The sequence below is a fragment of the Poecilia mexicana genome, unplaced genomic scaffold (genome assembly GCF_051168715.1).
Source record: "Poecilia mexicana isolate PSO_F unplaced genomic scaffold, ASM5116871v1 scaffold_1, whole genome shotgun sequence".
NCBI lineage: Eukaryota > Metazoa > Chordata > Actinopteri > Cyprinodontiformes > Poeciliidae > Poecilia > Poecilia mexicana.
In genome coordinates, this window is record NW_028263370.1 from 12,445,760 (window position 1) to 12,468,955 (window position 23,196).

The window sequence follows — 23,196 nt, forward strand, 5'->3', positions numbered from 1 at the left end:
CTCGCCTTACAGAGATCTGCAAGTTACTGGCAATGTTGAGCAGCCGCATGGCACTACGTCGGCTACAGAGGATTGCCGTTGCTCCTTTGAGTTTTACCAGTGGTGCAACAACTAAAGTACTGAGGGACATGTCAACCCTTCCACGGGTTTACGTTACTAGGCAGATCCCACCTGAAGGACTGAAGATCCTCCAGGATTCTGGACAGTAAGTCAGGAAGGAGTCCTGTAACAGACTGGAGGACTTCTATTGGTTACCTTCAGATTAATAAGATAAAGATATGGTACCTGAAATAATATTTCCTCACAGCATTGCTGAATGTTTCAATGTATTTCATAACTAATATGCCTCAGTTACATCTTATTTACATCAAAATAGGAGATTATCAGTAAAATCTCAGAGTGGTGTTTGATGCACTACTCTGAGAACCTCAGTGGCTGTCGAATAACTGCTCTGCTTTGCGTCCTCTTCACACAGGGTGCAGTTTGAGCTGTGGGACTCGGATGACGTCCCTGTGCCGAGGAAAGAGCTGCTTCAGAAAGTGAAAGGTGTGGATGGTCTCCTCTGCGTGCTGACTGAAAAGATTGATGCAGAATTGTTGGATGCTGCAGGTATGCAAAAGTATTTAAATCCGTCACACTTTTTCCCAAATTTCCATGTTACAAACTTGTCATTGATTGGCCTGTCATCAGAGATTGAGAACCATATTTTGATTGATTTGGAGCTGTGCTTTCCTCTTTCTATTTCTTGGTGATAAATTGAACAGTACTACATGAGTTGCTCAAATTGTTAGATATTGTTTTATAATAGCGCTGCTTTAAAGTTCCCTACATCTTTATCTCTGATCTATGGCTAATTCAATGGCTACGGATCATTTTGCAAGGCACAATAGAATCCATAAACAAATGCATGGTGGTTCTGTATCAATGGTGTTTTTCCTTTAGGTTCAAACCTGAAGGTCGTCAGTACTATGTCAGTGGGGTTTGATCATCTATCTTTGGAGGAGCTGAAGAAAAGGTGATCTGCTAGTTTCCTTAAGTAACACATTTAATTGTTAGGTCCTTATATGCATACATTTTGTGGGATTTATTTTGCTGAAACATGCTCATGTAATTGTGTATATTTGTGTCTCTCACCAGAGGAATCCGTGTAGGTTACACCCCTGAGGTCCTGACAGATGCAGTTGCAGAGTTAACGGTAGCTCTGCTGCTTGCAACATCCAGGAGACTCATAGAGGCGACTCATGAGGCAAAAATGTAAGCTCATGCACACAGCACACATCTTTTTAGAAAATATCCCCAAGTTCATTTAAGTCAAATTTAAACAACCATCTCCCACTGCAACTTGTGTCAGCGGCGGCTGGGGCACGTGGAGAACTCTGTGGCTGTGTGGATATGAGCTGGCCAACAGCACTGTGGGAATTCTTGGACTTGGAAGAATAGGTAACACAATGAATTTACATAAGATCATCTCACAATCACCATACCCATCATGTTGATGTTTTCTTCTGGTTGCTGTCCAGGTGTGGCTATTGCAGAGCGGCTGGCACCTTTCAAAGTGAAAAAGTTCATCTACACAGATGTGGCTCCGAGACCTGAGTTGGCCAAGGCCATCAATGCTGAATATGGTAATATGTGGATCACTGGCACTTACAGCCTGTTGTCACGTTAGGGATTTTTTTCAAAGTATTTTTCTTGGTAATACCTCAAGCCTTTGGACTGGAGATTTGCAAAAAAAAAAAAAAAAAAAAAAAGAGGAGACTAAGCATTATGAAGAACAGTAAATTAAGTTTTCCCTGTACTTTGAATATGATTGAATATTATTTGCTTTCTCCTTCTTATGGAGAAAGAGTGCTGTGAAGGTAGAGATCTGGTTCTGTGCAATGCATTTCAAATTGAATTCATTTGGAGCTGTACCTAGAGCGTTGCCACACAAGCTAACGAGTGATGCCTGTGTAAAAGAAGCACTGGTTTCTGTTTAAATGCAAAAGTTGCAGCTTTTCATTTTCATTACAGTCATTTGTTTTGCCTTTTTTCATTTTCCAACATCGCTTAGCAAGCAATTCCTTAAGTGGAGATAGAACTATGTCACCTTGGTGTAAATTGCACAGACCAGCAGAGATCCAGACCCAGATAATTATGTTCAAGAAAATCAAAATGCAGAAAATACAGTGCAGTCCGACACAAAACATGTGAAATTCTCTCCTCATGCTTAGCGAGCTTAGACGCCAACTGTTCATTGAGTACAGATGTATGAAAGCAATAGAAAACTTGTTCAAGGCAATACATTTTCATCTGGTGGTTGTGTGCCCACCCTTTGTAATCCCACCATATGTCCTATATTTAAAAAAACCTTCTGATGAAAACACTCCATTAGCAAGCATGTGGTGCTTTTATTTGGGATGGACTGGAGACCGTAGGAGAATGTAGAGTTTTAGTTTGTCTAAGGCTAAGGTACTTTCCCATAAGTTTTCTCTGTCTAAATATAATAATAGATACATAGATGGGACTGCATTATTTTGTATTTACATCAGTCAATTGTATAATATACAGTATTGTGATTTTCATGCTGCTTGTTCTTCAAGTCACACTGGATGAGCTGGCAAAGCAGTCAGATTTCCTGTCGATATGCTGTGCTTTAACACCGGAGACCAAAGAGATCTGCAACAAGAACCTTTTCTCAAAAATGAAAAACACCTCCATCTTCATCAACACCAGCAGGTACCCCAATGTTATCCACCAACACACACGAGTGACCTCAGAACAAGCAGTACGCAACAATCCATAAATATAGTGTATACAAGGGCGTTCTAAAGCTTTTAATAATCAAATCAATTGTCCATGTTGGTTTCTGTCAGTAAATACTGCATTTTTGCCACATTAGAGGAGGGATTGTAAATCAAGAGGACTTGTATGAAGCTCTGTCCACTGGGCAGATAGCCGGAGCTGGATTAGACGTCACCGTTCCTGAGCCCCTGCCCACCACCCACCCACTCTTTACTCTCAAGAACTGCGGTGAGTTTGTCAAAGCAGTCAGCTCTGATTACTCTCATTGCTCTCACTACTTACTTACTGTCAATCATATGTCTTAACCTTCTTCTGCAGTGATTCTTCCACACATTGCAAGTGCGTCCTACAGCACCCGTAACGCCATGTCTGCCCTGGCAGCAAACAACCTCCTGCTTGGCCTGCGGAGCCAGCCAATGATCAAAGAGCTGAAGCTGTGAGGACAGACTCGCTCCAGAGAATCTCAGTTTTGGAGAACTTCAACTTTTCCATTGAAATATTTCCGCTGTTTTAAACTCAGTTTGTTTTATTGCATTCTTCTCTTTTGTGTAAGAAATATTTAACTCAAATGTCATAAATCACGAAACAACACAACCCAGAGTATGACTTCCAATTTGACTACGCAATTGTCCAGATAAATGCACTGCATCTTTGTTTATCTACTTAAGCTTGGATCAGCTCTCCTTTAGCTCTCCCAAAGTGGGGATCGGGACCCTACTTAGGGTCATGAATCAGTAAGTCTGGAGCCAAAGAGATCATGTAACAAAACGCCTTGTTTTGTTACATAAATTTAAAGTTTTGTGCAAAGCTAAAAAAATTATGCAGATTTAAGACCTTGATATCAGAGGCTCTAAATGTCAGAAAAGCAGTGAAATATCCCTTTTCAAAATGTGAAATGAGTGTGGATTTATCTTTCAGTATCTACAAAATACAAATAATTTCTAAAATTAGACAAATACTAAAGTTGTTATGTGATTAAGAAAGTGGATGTTTAAACAAATAAATGTAAAAAGTCTGTTTCAGAATTTCTTTGTTTTTCTTCTGAATCCAAATGAGACTTTTCCAGGTTTGCTCAGAATTTCTGGTATTAGTTCATATCTGTTGAGTTTAACTATAGAATATTAAATAAGAATTTCACAACAAAAAAAAAAGCCCAACAGAGCTCCATTGTTTTATTCAGTCTGTACAACAAGTCCAACATATTTTACAACCTTCTCACACACCAGAGACAATGATTTTACCATTTTATGGTAACAGCAAATAAAAATAATTGTTTTCACTTTTAGGAAAACAAACAACTACTCAGCCTTTTAAAGCTGGAGAGCGTACGGCATTTTACTAAAGTCTAATTCACAAATTTGCAATATTAAAACTAGAGGAAGTACGGTAAGTGCTTTATTTTGAAAGGTTATGAGCCATTAATTCAACTGCTAGGGGGGAAAGAACGCCAGTAGGATTAATAACAAGTGAAAGTAGTTTAGAGGGAGATCTTCACTTCATCACCTCTTTATTTCTCACAAGAACACAGTTTTTTCCCAAGAATGTGACTGAGTTACATCATACATTTAACCATCACTTGCCACTTTAAACGGACACACCAAACAGCAACGTCACCACTGGATTATATCTCAGGAACATTTAATCTGACAATTTGTGTTAACGTCATTTTTTTTAAAACAAGGTTTTTCTTCTGTAACAAGGTGCCAATATGCCTCATGAAATTAAATAAAAATGTTTAACTGTACAAGCTGACAGTGTAACGACTTTATTAAAAGATGCCGACCAGTTTAAAGTCAATGACCAAAGTCACAACACATCCAGTGATTAAGAATATAGACAGACAGACATGTTTGTTTTTGTTTTTTTAATTCACTAAAACAGAACTGTACAATAAACAGTCTAGTCCAATGACATCACTCTTATTTAAAACCAACAGAAGAAGCCAAACTGACATAAATCAATCTATGATAGTCAGGTAGTTCTTCTCAGCAAGTTTGATTCTTTTAAATTGTTAATGACAGTGAATATAAAGTATTAGATCTAAGCACGTTGGATGTAAATGTTTAAAAAAAAAAAAATCTAATGAAGAAATATACTTGTTTCCAAAATATTAACTGTGAAATACTATTTCACTAATTTAACTTTTGTGGATGAGTTGACAACCTGTATAATTGCCTGCCTGCTGGAAAATCCCCCAAACTCAAAAAAACAACGTAAGGCCGAACGTTTGGTTATGACGCCGAGCATAAACGCAGCGATGGATGGAGCGGTTTCCTGTTAATGAGGTAGACTGAGGCTTTAAACAGTGGCAACGTATCCACAAATCTTTTTTTTTCCCTCTATCTTATAGTTTCTATGATGCAAACTCAGAAAGAAAAGTGTTGAAGTGAGCAGAGTTTTCTCTGGCTGCTGCTGAGTACTGCTGATCAGCTGGCTGAAAGAAGACGGCAACACTTTGTCCTGTCCTACACGGAAAACACAGTCAGTTGTTATTAAATAATCTAAATAACTCCAGTTATTACATAAAAACCTAAAAAAAAAGAAAAGAAAATAGAGAATGCGTGAAATCTACATCACTCTGATTAAGGTAACATTATTTTACAGCTACAGCTGTACAGAAATGAGCTGGGTGGAGTTGAAACCTTGAAACTGTTTTTCTACTGAAAATATTTATACCATGAGAACGTCATACCGACCCATAACTGCCTCACAATAGATTCGGACAAGTTGGATCAATAAATTATGCACATCTTAGCATTCCAGAAAACATATTAGTTATACATAACAAAGATTTGATTGATTTGTCTAAGCGCTTTGATTACGTTTCAAGAACTGACAAAAGAGAGGAGTGTTTTTAAAAAATGACTTCTAGTACAGTAACAGAGATATCATGTGAATGATTTGAGCCAACTCTGAGGTGGAAGCAAACAAACTGATAATCAGTTGAGTGAGAAATGTACTTATTTTCCAAAGTATCCATGAAAAGATGCAATAAACTCCAATTCCCCCCAAAAAACCAAACAAACAAAAAAAACATTTAAATCAGTAAATACAGCATTACATCACAGCATCATGCAGTGATGCTTTTCTTTTCTTTTCTTTTCTTTTTTTTTGGATGTCAGCTCAACTTTTGTACATCAGTCATAAACAACAATATAAATAAAGTGGGAATTTTTTTACACTAAAATAATCTATTTACAGTGGGGTTTCCAGAGAAACTCATAAAAACGGCACCACTAATACTTTATATTAGTTAGTACTTGTTTTACAATGTAACTTTGCTCTGAAGTAAATCTGTCCAACACAAACTGCTGAGACTTGACAGAGAGAAATGTAAAGTTTTCAGTTTCTCAAACAAATCAATGATTGGCACTGAACTGCAAATCCTAGTAAAAGCAAAACAATCTTTAAATCTAAAAGAAAAGTTGGGTATTAACTCAGTTTTGGGAATGGATACGACTACATAATCTATTAGCGATTCAAGTAGAAATGCTTTAACAGTCACTGTTCAAGTGAACCACTAAAATCCACTCATATTAGCTGTTGACTGTACAGTTTTCTTCTGTTGTTGAAACTTTCAACAAGTAAAATTAGCTCTTTCATATATTCCACCCTCATGTTCACATACATATCTGGCACACAGAGCACATGTACTTTCTCCAAAGTCTACAGCGCTTTCAAAAAGTATTCATACCCCTTGAAGATTCCAACATTTAAACCTTGGAGCCACAAACTTTTGTTAGAGAACATTAGTGAAGAAATAAAATCATAACCAAATATACAAGACCGGTCAGAGAGAAATCTGTGGAGAAGTTTAAAGCAGTTTGGTCATAAAACGATATCCGAAGCTTTAGACATCTTAGAGCTCTGTTCAATCCATCATCTGCAAATGGAAACAAAGGGAGCTGGAGGTCGGTGCTGATTCTATACGAGCTGCAGCACTCAACAGTTCAGACCGGTCAAGCTTTTGACTGTATAACAATTAGTTCTGCACTTCATAAATATCACCATTTATGACAAAACAGTGACAAAACAAAAACCTGAACAATGCTTAACTTATATTAATGCACGCAACAAAGACTTTCACTAGTAAAACGTGTTAAAAAGTTATTTAACTTCTGTTTCACAAATATAACTTCTTTGTTTCTAACCACACAAAATCCCAATAAAATAAGGATAGTGGTTGTAGATTTACAAGATGTAAAAGGTTCAGGAGGTATAAAGTCTTTGCAAGCCGCTGTATGGAAGGCTACAGACTGCTGTGCATGCGACAAGACTCAGTAAGTATGGACTTAGAGTGTGGGAAGAGTTGATCAGAGGTGAAGGCTGTAATTCAAAGTCCTCCTTAAAATCTTGGAAACATCAGAGCAGACCAAAATTTTTTTTAAACCAAATAGTTTTAAGGCGTTTTAAGTTCTGATATCTAAACCTACGAAAAAAGACATTTTTATCATACTCTCCTGATATTTATACAGGAGAGTATGCATAGCAATGTGCCATGAATCAAACCTATTTATATATATATATATATATATATATATATATACACACATATACATATATATATATATATATACACACACATATACATATATATATATATATATATACATATATATATATGTATATATATATATATATATATATATATATATATTTTTTTTTTTTTTTTTTTTTTAAGAATAAAGCCTTAAAAACAAGTTGAGAGCTAGAAGAGCAGAAACAATATATATGATAACAAAATCATCCTTATGTTTGGTCAGAGATCAGGACTGATTTATTAGAAAAAAGCAAATGATATGATCCAACAATCCTGACAAAAAAATAAGTGAGACTATATGAATTAAAACTGAGCCCGTCGCTGATTGCAACGGCTTATTCCCCCCCGCCCCCCCTGAAGTCGTTCTAGAGCAGCGCGCTGGACATGTTACTGTTCTGCCAACGCAGACATGTGGTCTTGGAATGCTTGTACAGGTGTGAGGATTGGCTGAAACGTTTCCCACACTTCAGACACGCGTAGGGCTTCTCTCCCGTGTGGACTCGGATGTGTTTCTTGCAGTCAGTCAGAGTGAGAAAAGTTTTGCAGCAGATCTTGCAAGCATATTTCCGAGCCCCTTCCACCACCAGGACGTTGTGCTCTGACAGCGCCTTCTTGCATTTCGACAGGACGTCGGCCGACGCCCGTGTGAGCTGTGGTGGGAGGGAGGTGGGCCGTCCACTATTCATCTCATACCCGCCGCTTTCGTTAAGGAGCAGAGGACCGGCCAGGCTGGAGGAGGAGGAGGAGGAAGAGGCATCCTGAAGAATCCCTGCTACAGCTTCTTCTCCGCCCATCCCTGGAGTCATTTTTGGAGCGATGCGCCTGTAGCTTGGATAACCCAGACTGTTTGCAGTTGCTCCTCCTGCTCCGGTTGAGGGGCGGCCCAGTGAGTGAAAGCCCAGACTGGACCGCTGGAAGTCCAAGGCGAAGGGATCTACACCTCCCCGTCCCCCGCCAGCTCCCCCTCCACTGGCTCTACTGTTTCCTAAACTGTCATGGAGTGGTCGGAGGAACAGAGAGTCCGGCTGCAGGTTATCCCCGAAACTGTTTCTGCTCTCAGCGCCGAGTGTTCCAGACTGCAGAGCAGTGGACGAGGCAGAGCCCGAAGGTGTGGCCGTTTCCTGTCTCAGAAGGAAGTGATGTGCGCCTCCAGTCGTCGTGTTGGGAAGACCATCTTCTCCAGCCACCAACCCCGACCTGCCACTCCTGAAATCCTTCGGCCCAAGGAAGCTGGGAATGCTAAAACCGGGTTTGCTTTTCAGAGCGGCACTGCAGCCGTAGCCTGCAGAGACGCCGGCTCCTCCGACCATGCTGCTCTTGAGCAGCAGCTGCGAGCTGGGCTGGGGGTCAGAGGTAAAGCTGCGGTCGCTGCTCTCTGGGCTCAGCTCCACCTTCTCCTCTTCCTCCCGACACCCGGGCTCGGCTGGGTCGCTGCCTTCTGCCTGCGATGTCACGTCGCTGTTTTCGTCCGCTGGCTCCGGCGAACTTAGCGGCTCACGCTTGACGACCACCTGAATAATGAAAAAAAAAAATATGTGGAATGAAGCTACGTTGCCGGGCAAAAGTGTATATGTACTTTTTCAGGTTTAACCTGACTGTATGACTTACAGCTTAAAAATGTACATTATACATACAACCTTAATTATATACATTCCCCCATGGAGGGCCGGATTTACAAGGATGTGGGCCCCTGGGATGGAGCCAGTTTTGATACCTCATCCACTACAGACAGTGATTACAGCAGATTAATATGTAGTCCTATACATCACCGGGTATAATCTGATCCCTGGCCAATAGCTTCACATTGTTCACAATAAAATTTACTACAACTTTATAATATTCAAATATTTCAATGTTGTTTATATTGATAAAAATCCCCAAATATTAATACATTCATCTGATATTGGCCTATGAGTTTTATATGAAGTACAAGGTTTCCAAAACGTGCGTTTAGTGTTATTTTTATGTGTTTAGGATTAAAGTCCTGTCAGAACACCAAGTTATGTCAGTAGCCTAAATTAAATGGAGTTCATGCTGATGACTAGAGTATCTAAACAAAATGAAACAATAAGAATAATCACACAGAACACGCCATGACTTATTGTAATTTGATATCATCTCTTTACCTTCTGCTCCTCCTCTTCAGTCTCTTCATCCCCTGTTCCTGACTTTATCTTCACCCCAACTCTTTCATCATCCTGATGGTCATGATCACTGATGTCCTCCTCCTTGCCCACCCTTCCCTGCATCCTCTCTTCCTCACAGTGCCCGCTGTCTGACTGACTCGGCATCTGGGGGTCATCCTGAGGCGTTGACATTATCCCTGTGATCGCACCGTCTAACTTGGATTCATCCCCCATCTTGTGGGAGTCAGGTGACAGAAGTGCTCCGTCCTCTCTCTCCGCGTTAACCCCACTCTCTACCAACAGACCCCGGTTGGGGGCCGAGGGCCGCTGCCTCTGTCTGGGTCTTTCCTCTGAAAGCCCCATCCCTAGAGGTGGTTTGCGTTTGTGGAAGCGCCGCATGGGGAAAGAGGCTCTCTGATCGACCCCTCTGCTGCCCACGCCATCTTCCTCCATGCCTCCCAGAGCAGAGCTCACCAGGCTGAGTCCAAGCTGCTGCAGCAAGAAGGAGCGCTGCAGCTTGGACGTCGCAGCTGAAGCTGTGAGGTTAGCGTTAGCTCCCAAATCCCCCACCTGCTGCTGCTGTTGCTGCCTGTGTCTCTGCTGCTCCTGTTGAGGGTGGTGATGGGAGGGCCTGTCTGACGAGGGGGACAGGGGCAGCGTCCGTGTGGTCAGGTAGTGTTTGCAGGCCTTCACCACATTGTTCAGGTGCAGGTGCGAAGCAGCAAGAAGAATATCCATGACATTGCTCTCCCCCAGCATCAGTGTCGACGTGTACATCATGTCCACCAGAGCTGCGAAAGCTTCTGCCGTCACCACCTGCAATCAAACGCGGTTTCATTATGACGCAATAATAATCGGCGACGCTGTTGTGGATTAAGTCCAAACCTCGCTGTCCAGCTGGATCATGTTCATGCTGGCGTCTCCCTCCGCAACAGTGAACAGTGCTCTGAAGTGGGTGCTGCAGGCCGCCAGCACTGAGCGGTGAGCCTTAAAGTGTCGGCTGCCCACCACAATGACACAATCGCACAGCTGGCCATGGATGCGCTGATAGTTGAGCTGCTGGAAGATCTGCTCAAAGTGGCCGGGAAAATCCATTGCCCTGCAAATATGAAGGTAAACGAGCAGAAGTTGATATCAAGTCAAACGGGGAATACCACAAAACAGATGTAGATGTATATATATATATATATATATATATATATATATATATATATATATATATATATATATATATATATATATATATATATATATATATATATATGTGTTGAAGCCCTAATTGTAACATAAGTACAAATAAAACGACCCAGGAGAGTTGAATACCAATACAAAAGCATATTTCATATATTTTATTTGTTTTTATTTGCCATTGTACTTCCAATTAACAATCTTGCACTGCCTTGAGTGGGTCTGTCTTAAAATACTTTTCTAAGCACTACAAATCTGGGGTTCAAGACATTAACGACTAGTGGATTTGTTCTTCTGTACATGGGCGTAGGTTTGGGTAGGGACGGTAGGGACATGTCCCGACCAATATTCACGGGATATGAAAAAGTCCCGACCAATTTTTGCCATATTGGCTCAAAGAACGTGGATCTACGATCTTTGATTAGCAGCAACAGGCGGTGCGCGGAACGGAAGCTTCTTAGTTTGACATTTATTATGAGCCTCCGAGACCGTGTCGGAACGGTGCTGTGGGGGGGTGGGGGGAGGGGGAGTCAGTTGAATCGTCGGACGTTCTTTGATTAGCTGCAAAAGGCGGCGGCTAGCTGGGCACACGCGTCTCCTTCTGAGTCTCTGAGACCATGTCGCCACCAAAAAAGAAAAGGACAGACATTAGAAGTTATTTCGCTACGTCGGCTGTAAGTACAGTGAGTGGACCCATAAGTTAGATATCTATCACGCAACGCATTTGTTGTAAAGTCCGGTGTTTAGTAAGGTCAGCACTGAATGTGAGGTAGAATAGGTCTGTTAATTATGTAATATTTTTTCTTTTTTATTTTATTATTGATTTCTTCTTATCTGCAATTGTGTTTGCAAGGTCCCCACCAAAACTTAGACCGAACCTACGCCCTTGCTTCTGTATCAACCTTAAACATTTAAAACTTTAATTTAATGAGCAACAATATACATGTATGGATTAATGTGCAAAATAATACAGTAATCAGCTACAGAGCAATAATCAGCTACAAGTGCATTAACACTTAATTATAGAGATGTAAATACATATTTCAGTACGGATTTGCATGCATGAAAGGCAGCATGGTGTCGAAAAATCTGACATTAATGACTAATAGATATGCTCTTCTGTATCAACCTTAAACATGCAAGACTTTCATTTAACGAGCGACAATATACATGTATGTTTTAATGGGTAAAATAATACAATAATCAGAAAATTAGACCAAAGCTGATATAGTTTACTAGCCGTCTGATAACACCGATAACAGATGAGCTACAGAGCAGTTAGCAAGTGCATTACCACTTAATTAACTTAATTAAAGAGACGCAAACGAACATTCTTGATTTTAAAAGACAAAAAGGGGATTCTGAGAAATATATTACCGGTATTTGTCTTTAAAAATGAGGTTTCAATGGGAAGAAAATAGTCCGGTTCAGGAGTTGGAGATGCTAAATTTAGCTAGCAGCAAACCAGTCAAGTGCCTGCTAGCCACGGAAGCATTCTGTTCACCGGGAAGACCCGTTGCTCTGTGCCGAGACCTTTCCCAAACAAAATGTCCCCTCAAATTTATCTATCGCCAGCTAACATTTTCTCTGCAACGTGCAACAACACGCTTCCCTTGCGGTGGTCCACTTCCTACCAGATTTTTTACTCTGCATCCGGCTGGTTTGGCTGAGCGGTGTCACGTTGACCGTTGGCTTCAAACTGAGGGGGATATATTGTTTCACTCGCCGGAGGACATGGTCTTCACCAAAATAGCCATCCGCTCTGTTGGCGGAAGGATGCGTGTACAATGATTTCTAACAATTTCCTCGTTACTCAGACGGTTTTACCAGCCAGACTCACAAGATGGCGCTGTGCTTCACTTCCGAGCCTCCAACCTCGCCAAGGCGCAGTGGTGCACCTTCACAGTTTTACCACAAAGTGTCGCTAATGTCAACCAACACAAAGAGGTTCTGTTCAGAACCTGTTGGTTATAATCCTCATTTAAACGTTGGACTAATAATGATACACTCACTTTCCAAGGTGGTATAATAACACAATAAATTCAGACGGGAACGAATTAAGTTTGAATTTATTTAGCATTTTCTATTTTTCCAATTGAATCAGAAGTTGTTTTTTTTAGTTTGTTTCTTTTTTTAGTTTGAACAGATGCTCAAATTTAAAATAAGGTACATATAATAAACTCTTAAAACACCTCACAAAAACATTTAAATATAAATATAAATTAATTTAATAAGATAACTAAAGATAATGTATTATCTATTGGTTGGGGTAAAATAGATTCATTTGTTTAACAAATTAATTGTAACATATATTAGAAATTTACATATATACATTTATATAGGTGTGTATGCACATATATACACACCTATATATTTACACACACATGCACAAACCTGCACCCAATTGTCAAAATCATCCACAAAGTTGTAATTCCCAGCCAGGTTCATCCCTTTTGTTCATCCTTATACTTTTGAATAATAACCATTTTGAGTCTTTTCTTAAAATACCTCATTTACATTTAAAAGTTCATGAGCATATACACAATTAATAAAAAATAGCACATATTACACATTAACTAAGAAATAAAGTGTCCCCCTACATACAAAAGAAATGATGGGAGGGATGGGTGGAAGGACTGTGCACCTCCTGTCCTATCTCGAGGACCCTAACCCTACCCTACCCTAACCCCTAACCATACATTTCATGGGATGGGACAAAATCCACCCAAACAAATTATCCCAATTACACACTATTCAAAAATTAGTAAAAAAATAAAAAATAAAAAAAAATAAATTATATTCTAAAAAATAACTCGACAACTCATTGAACACCAACAATTACTAAAAGATTTTGGAATAATTTCAGCATACAGACGCAATAAAAATTTAAGTGACATCTTAGTAAGAGCAAAATTAGAGCCATTACAAGCGAGACGACCCAAAATACTTAAGGACATATTTAAGAACATCAGCTTTGTAAAAAAATCACACAAACGGTACAATCTTCAAGATTACTCAAAAAAATTGGCGTCAATCTGCAAATTGTGGTTATATTATCAGCTGTTCAAAATGTGGAAAACAATATGTTGGTGAAACAAAAAACACAATGGCAACACAAATCTGGCAACATAAATACAATATAATTAATAAAAAAGAGACAGACACCATTAGTAAAGCACTTTATTAAACATAATTGGCAATTCAAATCCAGTGGTGGAGAAAGTACTCAAAATGTACTTAAGTAAAAGTACAAATACACAGACAAAAATGTACTCAAGTAAAAGTAAAAAAGTACTGGCTTTTAAAAATACTTAAGTATTAAAAGTAAAAGTACTTGCTGAATGAATTACCAAATCCCTAATGCAATATCATTAAGTTAACAGATAGTATTTAATTTTAATACATCAGTAATGTGCCATTTTAATGAACAATGCCATAGATAAAGCATGTTTTTATTATGTTTACTCTCTGACTTAGATATGTGATTCTATGCATCATAATTTCAGGGATGGAAACATCTCGTCTCCAGTCCTAACATGGCATGAACTTCACTTCTTTTTTTTTTTGCCACTAGTGGCTTTTATTTTTAAAGAAATCCAACAGAAAGGGGATGGAAAGAAGGTGGGTGGGGGAGGACATGGAACCGAGAAGCCACCAGTTGTAGTCAAGACCACCTACTCAAGACCAGCACCCCGCACTACGTGACACAAAAAATTAAGTTTTACCTATCAAAATTGCTTCTCAAATTGATCTGAAAGATCCACATTCCCATAAACACCTAGATATTAAATACTTACAGCTGAAATCAATTTAATCCGTAAAGATCCGTCCAGAAGAATCGGGTCATTCCTGAATGTCATATCAATGCAGACTTTGGTCACAGCGTTGTCCCATATATGCGACACCTCAGTCTACACCTCCACACAATAATTAAGCGAATGAGTGACAACTTTTTTTCATTGCAGATGCTACATGTATGTCTCTGTGTACAACTAGCTTTGCTAGCATCACGTCCACAGATCTTACCTTTCTTTAAGCTTTCCTTCCAAGTGACGCTAAAAGTTGGACGAAGTCCCCACCGTCTGTGAAAGCGAAGCGCTGCTGTTTTTACATGTAGCCATATATTATGGTTTATGCAGCGCTATTATATTACTGACGACTAGACAGACATCTTCTCCCGCACAGAGGAAACCACTGCGCATGTCTGGAGCTCCCCGTGCGAGTTAAGGTGGAGGCGATGGGTGACAACAGACAGCAAGTCACGTTATTGCTTGGATTTTACGGCGCCACCTTAAGAACCTAAACTTCACATTTTAACGGACAAAAAGAGCAACGCGACTTGGATATAACGAGTAACGCGACAGTTTTGTAGAAATGTAGTGAAGCAGAAAGTACAGATACTTACTGTAAAATGTAGTGGAGTAAAAGTAGAAAGTACCCATTATTAAATCTACTTGAGTAAAGTACAGACACATGAAAATTGTACTTAAGTACAATAACGAAGTACTTGTACTTCATTACTTCCCACCACTGTTCAAATCTCTGGTCTCCAAAGCAATCCATTATAGAAAGATAATGAAAGGAAAAATGGGAAAGAAAGTGGATATACTGACTTAACACGAAAGACCCCAATAGACTAAATAAAAAATAAAAATTAATAAAAATACATGGAAAATAAACCACAAAAAAATTTGACCCTTTGGTAATTTAGATTTTTGACCCTTTTTCTTTCCCATTTTAACCTTGACCTTTAATCTTGCCCTAATCCTAACCATTCCTTTTCTCCCATCTTTGATCCTGTACCTTTAACCTAATCCTAACCACCCTCCTTTCTTCGAATCTGACCTTTCACCTTTCCCTTAAACATAACCTTAACCTTTGATCTTTATCTAAACCTAACCTTTTTCTGAAATCTTACCTTTTTCTTTCACACAACTTTACCTTGAGCTTTCTTAATTAAAATCAAATTTTATCTGTATTTTCCAATTTTAATAATTTTAGTTTTTTTTATTATAATTAATTAAAAAAAAATTTACCAACAAATATACAAATATTTATTCTTGAAACTAATCTTTGTGACTTATAAAATACTGTATTTGAGAACAGCAGGAGAAATTGTACAAGAACACGAAGAGACACGAAGTGGGAGGACATGCAGGGGTGGAGCTTATAAATAGGAGAAGAGCTCCACACTCTTCATTCCTGCTTGGATCAATGTAGTGGCAAGAACTCAGATAAAAACAAAACATCCATCTGCTAATGAAGACCATCATCAGCATCCGCTTCACAATTATATTATGCTCTTTTGGTCTATCACATAAAATATCAGTCATTAAAATTCGTGGTTGTTAAATGACAAGATGGAAAATATTCAAGCAATATTAGAAATCTTGCTGGGCTTTGCAAGATTAAAACAATGAATAAATGTAAATAAACTTCCTATTTAGCTTTACCGATGATTTTGTCATTACAGAGCCACATAAGAGTGGCTTTTAGCTACATAAAGTTACAAATAAGCAGCAACTGGGGCCATGTGGAGCATACCTGTCTATGATTTTCGAGTTAACGGAAAGATTGCATCAGAAGATAAGAAGTAGAGTAGTAAGTATAGACAGAGGTAGGTGAATATGCAGGTGAATCAGACTAACCCTACCCTACCCTAACCCTAACCTTGTACTTACCTGGGACTCTGGTTGTCTCTAAGAGACACTTAAGCCCTTACGCCAGGTCAAGGCAGAGTCCATGTGAGGGTATTTTGTTTTTATTTATTTTTTTTGTTTTTGTTTTTTGTTTTACAGATGTTAAGAAAACAGGAACGACTTTAACAACATTCAAGATAAAGATTCAAGATATCAGGACTGTTTTTCAGTTTTTCTGCATGTTTGATAACAGTGAGAAAGAAGAAATCTGGAAAAATTGGCTCCAACAGTTGACTTAAAGTTTTTTTGTTCAAAATGATTTCATGTGAAAATGTCAAGATCACTGACTGTGATAACTGTCAGAAATAACACTGAGACTGGTTTGGCTCTATACATTAAATAAATGAGAAATAAGTTTTTACAATTTAAAATTGAATAGTTTGTTTTCTATTTTATGCAAAAATATTAAAAAGATTGTTTTTAGTGTTGTATATTTGACAATTTGTTTGAAACTACCAAAACAGTTAGAAGGTCCAAATCTTGAAAAATGATCTCCAGCTGTAGATTTAAAAACTGTTTAAAGTTAAATTGAAGATGCATATATATATATATATATATATATATATATATCATTTTATTTTATTTTTTGCATGTTTGACAATGGTGAGAAGAATCAAATCTGGAAAAATTTCAAAGCTGTTTAAAGTTATTTCATTTGAAGATTGTGATCATTTCCAGAAATAATGTCTTTCATGAGAATAAAGTTAAATAAATGACAATTTTAAATTTCATGAATGGTTTTAGGATGGTGAAACTGATTAAGTCTTACAATTTTGTCATATGTTTGATATGCTTTGTGATATCAAAGCATATCAAGTTACTGACCAAGTCTCCATGCCTCTGTTTTGGTTTAGAAATTCTGAGAAGAAGCGATAGACTGATGTAAAATAGGTACTATGGACCTGATGGAAAACCAACCATCTCATATAAAGAGACCAGGATCAGGTAAATTAAATCAACAGAAGTATTAAATTCAAGACCTGGCAAAAATATTTCTTCCCCTTTTAACTTTTTACTTCTTTTCATGTAACAACCACAAACATCTGTGTACTGTTTAGCAATTTAGCAAAAAAGAGAGTGGGAAGAAAAACAACAACCATGACGAATTATAAGGATTAAGTTGTTAATATGCTGCTCCAGCCGGATAACTACTTCAAATATGTAAGCTAAGCTCCACCGTTAGCCTCTATGTTTACTTCCGCAAACACTGAGCACTTCTTCTTTTTATGGCAGTTGGAAGAAGACTTAGAATGCTGACGCTATTGCGCTACATCGAAACAATGGTTTCGATGTAGCGGCCGACTGTACTCGTTCATCAGCGAGTAAGCGGAGGAAAAAAAAAAACCTCATCATTAGACCAGGTGATTGCACTATATTGAGACGAATCCATTGCTAGTTAAAACTATTAATAAAAATATTGAAAAGAGCACTCTTTACAAAATAAAATACAGTTTAGTGAGAGCCAGCTGTCAACGGAAAATCAACGTCTGACTCTATAACAACCAGCGGCCAATCAGCTGCTGGTTCTAAGCAGAACCGATTGGCCGGCACGATTGGAACCACAGCTCTTGTGGTTCCATGGGGCCGGGTGGAACCGATCACAAGTTGTAATGCGAACACGCTCGGAACCGTACCGTTCCGTGCAGTGCGAAAACGCCTTTAGTTAGGAATCAGAGTTAGGAATAGACACAGTAGAGAAATTCAAGTGATCAGTGTCTATAAAAAGTATTTATCCCCTTGAATGTTGAAATAAATAATATATAACAAAATTTGGCTTGTGTGACAAAAAAAAATTACAAAAAAATAAACCTTTAATGTTGGCTGGACCTTCTTTGAATTAGGTCAGTCACTTTTAAAGGGCGTGAATATTTATGCAGCCATGTCAGAGTTAACACCTATTAAACACAGACCAAATAACAGGAAATACAAGAGAGAGTTAGATTCTGAATACACGCAAGGAGAACAGAGAGAGATGTGCTTTCAGTTACAAATCTCCTACTGCTCTGAAGCACATTTGCCTGCCCCTCTCTTTTTATTGTCTTTAGGATCCCTAATCACAGAGAGCGCTGTAACTCTAAAGGGAGGGGGAAAGACACTTCATCACACAGTCACAGCGCCAAGATTATCACTAACTAACAACACAATCTATCTCACACTAGCTTATCTAGTTCCTGACCCAGGATCAAACAGGACAAGTTGTGAATCTTCACGGCGATGGTTTTATAGCTATCTTAACAGTTCAAAGCAGGGCGTTCTGTGAAGAGCTGCTGTCTCTGCTCTTCTTCAGAGAGGCCCTCTGAGAAAGGAAATCAGAGTGATTAACAACACAGAAACAGTTCTTAAAAGATATGACTAAAACAAATAAGAGTACATAAGGTAAGAACATTATAAAAGTATAACAAATAGTTGATAATAGTACAAAATACCTAACAAGCCACTTAATTTAAGTCAAATATTTTTTGATTATTATTTTTAAATAGGTTAGTTTTCAAATGACATAAGATCTTTAGTATACTTTTTAATGACAAAAATGCCCAATTTTGATGAAAAAGCTGTAAAATGGTAAAACATACAGGGGGAGTGAGTATTTTTTATATACACTTTACAGCAAGCAGTAAATTATAGGAAAAATGACCCGAAGGACCTTAGTTTGAAAGCAAATCCAAACTAACTTAAAAATATATGATGGGAAAAATAAAAACGAGGCTGTGCAGGAAGGGTTAATTTACAGCATAGGAAAACAATACTGTACATAAATTAAAATTGCAAACTCAGATCAAAAGAGATGTGGAACTAAGTATGGCTGTTCAAATTTTTTTTTTACAAAGTTTGTGTTTGCAATGTGATTATGTTGAATAATAACCCAAGTCTCCCTGGAATAATAGATTCTTATTCTCAGTGGTGACTTCCTGGGTAAGTAATGGGTAATTAAAATCAAGATATGAAAAAGTTCAAGGGAAGTAAATACTTTTGCAAAAAAAAAAAACCCCTGCAAATTTAACTCAATAATGTTAGGATCTATGTATCTGTTTACATATTTGTGTTTGTTCTACCTTGGCTGAACAGGAAGTGGACATACCGTCGGTATTCCCACACAGAAAGAAGAGAGACCTCATCAACAAACAACACCAACAGCAGCAGCATCAACAGGGGCCTGTTGATGTACACGCTGAAACATTGTTATGTCAGCGTCATATTCCTCGCCTTGTTTTACGGTAAATGATTTTCTTCTACAAACAGCCAAGCACCAATATTTCTAAGTTTTGTAGAGAGTTTTTAGTCTGAAAGCAGTGTCACTAATCCTGTCACCTTCTTCTCATTTCTCCATATTTGTCAGGATTTACCACCATTATTGCTCCTTTGACGATGGAACCTGCGGTTTCTTCGCCCTCCATCATAAATGCAGTAAGCTTTCTGTTAATCAAAACCCTTATATGAATGTCCTCTGCAGTGATATGACCAAACATCTAACTTCAATTGTGTTTAGGTTTCAGTCCCAGGATGTGAAGATGAGGAAAGACAAATTCAGGTAGCGAAGGAGGGGATGGGTGTCCTTCAGAACAAGGTCGGCTACCTTTTTCCGTTGGCAGATACGATGGCCAACTTTGCTTTGAAATCACAAGGTAAGTCATTACTATCATAAATCTGACTGAATGTTTCAGGCTTAGATGATTTTAATTCACTTTCTGTGTGTGTTTGAAAACAGGAGCAAAGGTGTTATCCTATATGCCATCAGCTGTACATCCAAAGCAAAGACAGACCCTAAATTGGTTTGGAATTGCATTACATATGCCGTCAGTCACACCAGACGTTGTTCTCCAGGTACGACATGAACTATGATCATAATGTAACATGAATATGAAGCAGAATGGTATTTCTATATGATGCAATATTTAGAAGGCTTTTTGTTTATTATTTTAACATCCCACTGAAACTTTGAACTCTTCTTCTCTTCAGGGGAGGACTCGCCTACAACCAGGAGAGTGCTGGGGCTTTGAAGGGTCCCAGGGACATTTATCCATCGCCCTGTCCCACAGAGTTGTTGTCAGTCATGTAACCTTGGGTCACCTGCCTAAAATGTTGTCCCCGACTGGCAACTCCTGGAGTGCTCCCAAGGAGTTTTCTGTCTATGTAAGCCACAAGTATCTGAATATTAAACAGCAACACTCAGTCTAACTTTCAGAGATATTTATAAAGACATTTATAATGTCTAATTTTGTTTTGCAGGGAATGACGGATCCCGAACAGGAGTGGACTCACCTGGGAACCTTTCTGTATGATGAGAATGGAGAGCCGCTTCAGACCGTTGAGCTACCGGTACGTTTATCCCAATTACTTGTTTAGCTACTTTGCTTAATCATTTTGCAACATATTTATTGCTATTGAACTTTTCAGTGCTTCAATGTTTAAAATACAAACATTCTATTGGGACATGATAACAGAAACATGCTAACAGAAAGTAGCTCATATTTGTGAATCGGATAAAAAATTCTACATGAAAACAAAGTAGGCTAATCTCGGTCAAACTGGATGCAGAGCATCTAAAAATTAAATTTTTTCAGTCTTGCCAGATTCTGTTTTGGATTTATGTCTGGACTTTGACTACACCTATCATATAAGATGCTTCATCTAAACCTTCCTATTGTATTATTGCTGGCTGTATGTTTAGGGTTGTTGTCCTACTGTCCACATAGTTTTTAAGTCTTCTGCAGGTTGCCTTCAAGGACTGGTCTGTATTTATAGCTCTGTCCATCTGCTAATGAAGACCACCCTCACATCATCAGCATCCGCTTCACTATTATGTGTTATGTTCTGTTGGTCTATCACATAAAATATCAAATTCGTTGAAATTTGTGGTTGTTAAATGGGAAGATGGAAAATATTCAAGAAATATTAGAAATCTTGCTGGCCTTTGCAATATCAAAACAGTGAATGCATGTAATTAAACTTCTTATGTAGCTTTACCGATTTGATATTCAGCTAACATATGATTTTGTCATTACAGAGCCACAGAAGAGCAGCTTTCCGCTACATAAAGTTAGACATCAGTAGCAACTGGGGCCATGTGAAGCATACTTGTGTCTATGACTTCCGAGTTCATGGAAAGTTTGCACCAGAAGATGGTAAATAAAAGGTAGCAAGTACAGACAGAGGTAGGTGAATGTGGAGGTGAATCAGACAGGAAACATCAGAATGTGGTATGTCACCTCTCTGGTGGGGAAGGAGCCGGAGCTGGTGTGTGAGGCTGAGAGGTTCCAGCTAGGAATAGTCGGTCTCACCTTGACGCATGGCTCTGGTTCTGGAACCAGTCTCCCTGAGAGGGGCTGGACATTCTACTCTGGAGTTGCCCACGGTGAGAGGCGCCGGACAGGAGTGGGCATACTTGTTGCCCCCTATCTTGGCGCCTGTACGTTGGGTTTACCCCGGTGAACGAGAGGGTAGCCTCCCTCCGCCTCTGGGTGGGGGGACGGGTTCTGACTGTTGTTTGTGTTTACGGGCCGAACAACAGTTCAGATTAGCCACCCTTCTTGGAGTCCTTAGAGGGGGTACTGGAGAGTGGCCCTTCTGGGGACTCCCTTGTTCTGCTGGGGGACTTCCAACGCTCACATGGTTGGGAGGAACAGCCCACCCGATCTGAACTTGAGTGGTGTTCTGTTGTTGGACTTCTGTTCTTGTCACGGATTGTCCATAACGAACATCATGTTCAAACATAAGGGTGTCCATATGTGCACTTGGCACCAGGACACGCTAGGCCGCAGTTCGATGATCAACTTTGTTATCGAATCTTCGGCCATATGTTTTGGACACCTGGGTGAAGCAAGGTGTGGAGCTGTCCACTGACCACTACCTGTTCTCCAGTGGTGGGGGAGGATGCCGGACAGACCTGGCAGACCCAAACGTGTTGTGATGGTCTGCTGGGAACGTCTGGCGGAGTCCCCGGTGAGACGGAGCTTTAACTCCCATCTCCCGCAGAACTTCGAACTGTCTGGCTGGCTGGATGGATGGATGTTTTCCCTGTGTTTTGAGGATTTTCCCTTTTATCAATATTGCAACTAACTTTGTGGTTTGTGTTTTCTCAGCCCATTTGGATCCAGCTGTGTGTTTGTGTCTCTTTCCTGTCCTCTTGTTCTTCGCCAGCCAAGGCAGATGGCTGCTCATCCTGAGTCTGGTTCTGCTGGAGGTTTCTTCCTTTTTAAAGGGAGATTTCCTCCCCACTCAAGCACTGTGCTCAGGATGAGGGGTCCCATCAAATTACTTTTGATGGGACTCGCTCCCCTCTGGAGAATCGCCACCTTAGCGTGGTAGAGAGGTTTTAGTACCCCAATGATCCTGATAGCTTAGTTGCCATTGGAGTTCCACTCCCAGTCAGGACTCCAATGGCAAAATGGTCTCAGGGTAGGGGTCAGACTAAGAGCGATTCAAAACTTTATGAATTTTCCCCAAATGGATTAGGTTGTTCAGGGAGATGGCTGTTTATTTGCCACCTCCGCAGATTCAGGATAGAGGAAGTGAAGATTTGATGGAAACCTTTGGGTTTGTTAAAAATAACACAAAACTGATTTTGTAATGAATTCATGATATATCACTAAGCTGACAACTAAATCTAAGTCTACAGGACTGGCCCAAGGTTGTGATTTAGGAACCCTTCTTCCTGTTAAGAACATCACCACTATCAGTACTGTAACTAGATGCGGAAATTAACCAGCTAGCTATAATCTCCATAAGCCAAATTTAATTGGCTGAACTTAAAAACAATCACTGATATGAAGCTTAGGCAACCCTAACTACGACGCCAATCTTCATTGACAGAAATATTGAAATGTAATATTTATTCTACACATTTTTATAACATTGGAAA

The 23,196-nt window shown here is 39.2% G+C and overlaps 3 protein-coding genes across 4 annotated transcripts; 2 read left to right on the forward strand and 1 right to left on the reverse strand.

The window, feature by feature from the left end:
* grhprb (glyoxylate reductase/hydroxypyruvate reductase b) lies at positions 1-3,809 on the forward strand. The gene is made up of 9 exons (XM_014971742.2): positions 1-205; positions 476-609; positions 943-1,015; positions 1,138-1,254; positions 1,352-1,440; positions 1,521-1,625; positions 2,583-2,718; positions 2,882-3,012; positions 3,103-3,809. Exons 1-9 carry the CDS (start codon positions 33-35, stop codon positions 3,222-3,224), a joined length of 1,080 nt encoding a protein of 359 aa, XP_014827228.2. The 5' UTR covers positions 1-32; the 3' UTR covers positions 3,225-3,809.
* Positions 3,810-7,466: 3,657 nt separating this feature from the next.
* Positions 7,467-12,641, reverse strand: zbtb5 (zinc finger and BTB domain containing 5). Of its 2 annotated transcripts, none has more exons than XM_088004700.1 (4): positions 12,273-12,641; positions 10,336-10,549; positions 9,451-10,266; positions 7,467-8,835 (listed from the first exon to the last, which is right to left on the reverse strand). In XM_088004700.1, the coding sequence occupies exons 2-4, from the start codon at positions 10,543-10,545 to the stop codon at positions 7,690-7,692; spliced, it is 2,172 nt and encodes a 723-aa protein (XP_087860826.1). In that variant the 5' UTR covers positions 10,546-10,549; positions 12,273-12,641; the 3' UTR covers positions 7,467-7,689. The 2 variants fall into 2 exon arrangements, with proteins under 2 accessions (XP_087860826.1, XP_087860820.1); XM_088004694.1 differs by having other exon boundaries at positions 12,016-12,640.
* Positions 12,642-17,233: 4,592 nt separating this feature from the next.
* LOC106904813 (SUN domain-containing protein 3-like) lies at positions 17,234-21,468 on the forward strand. Its single transcript, XM_088007486.1, has 8 exons — positions 17,234-17,282; positions 19,436-19,552; positions 19,675-19,742; positions 19,825-19,960; positions 20,044-20,159; positions 20,295-20,468; positions 20,565-20,654; positions 21,343-21,468. Exons 1-8 carry the CDS (start codon positions 17,234-17,236, stop codon positions 21,466-21,468), a joined length of 876 nt encoding a protein of 291 aa, XP_087863612.1.
* Positions 21,469-23,196: the final 1,728 nt, after the last annotated feature.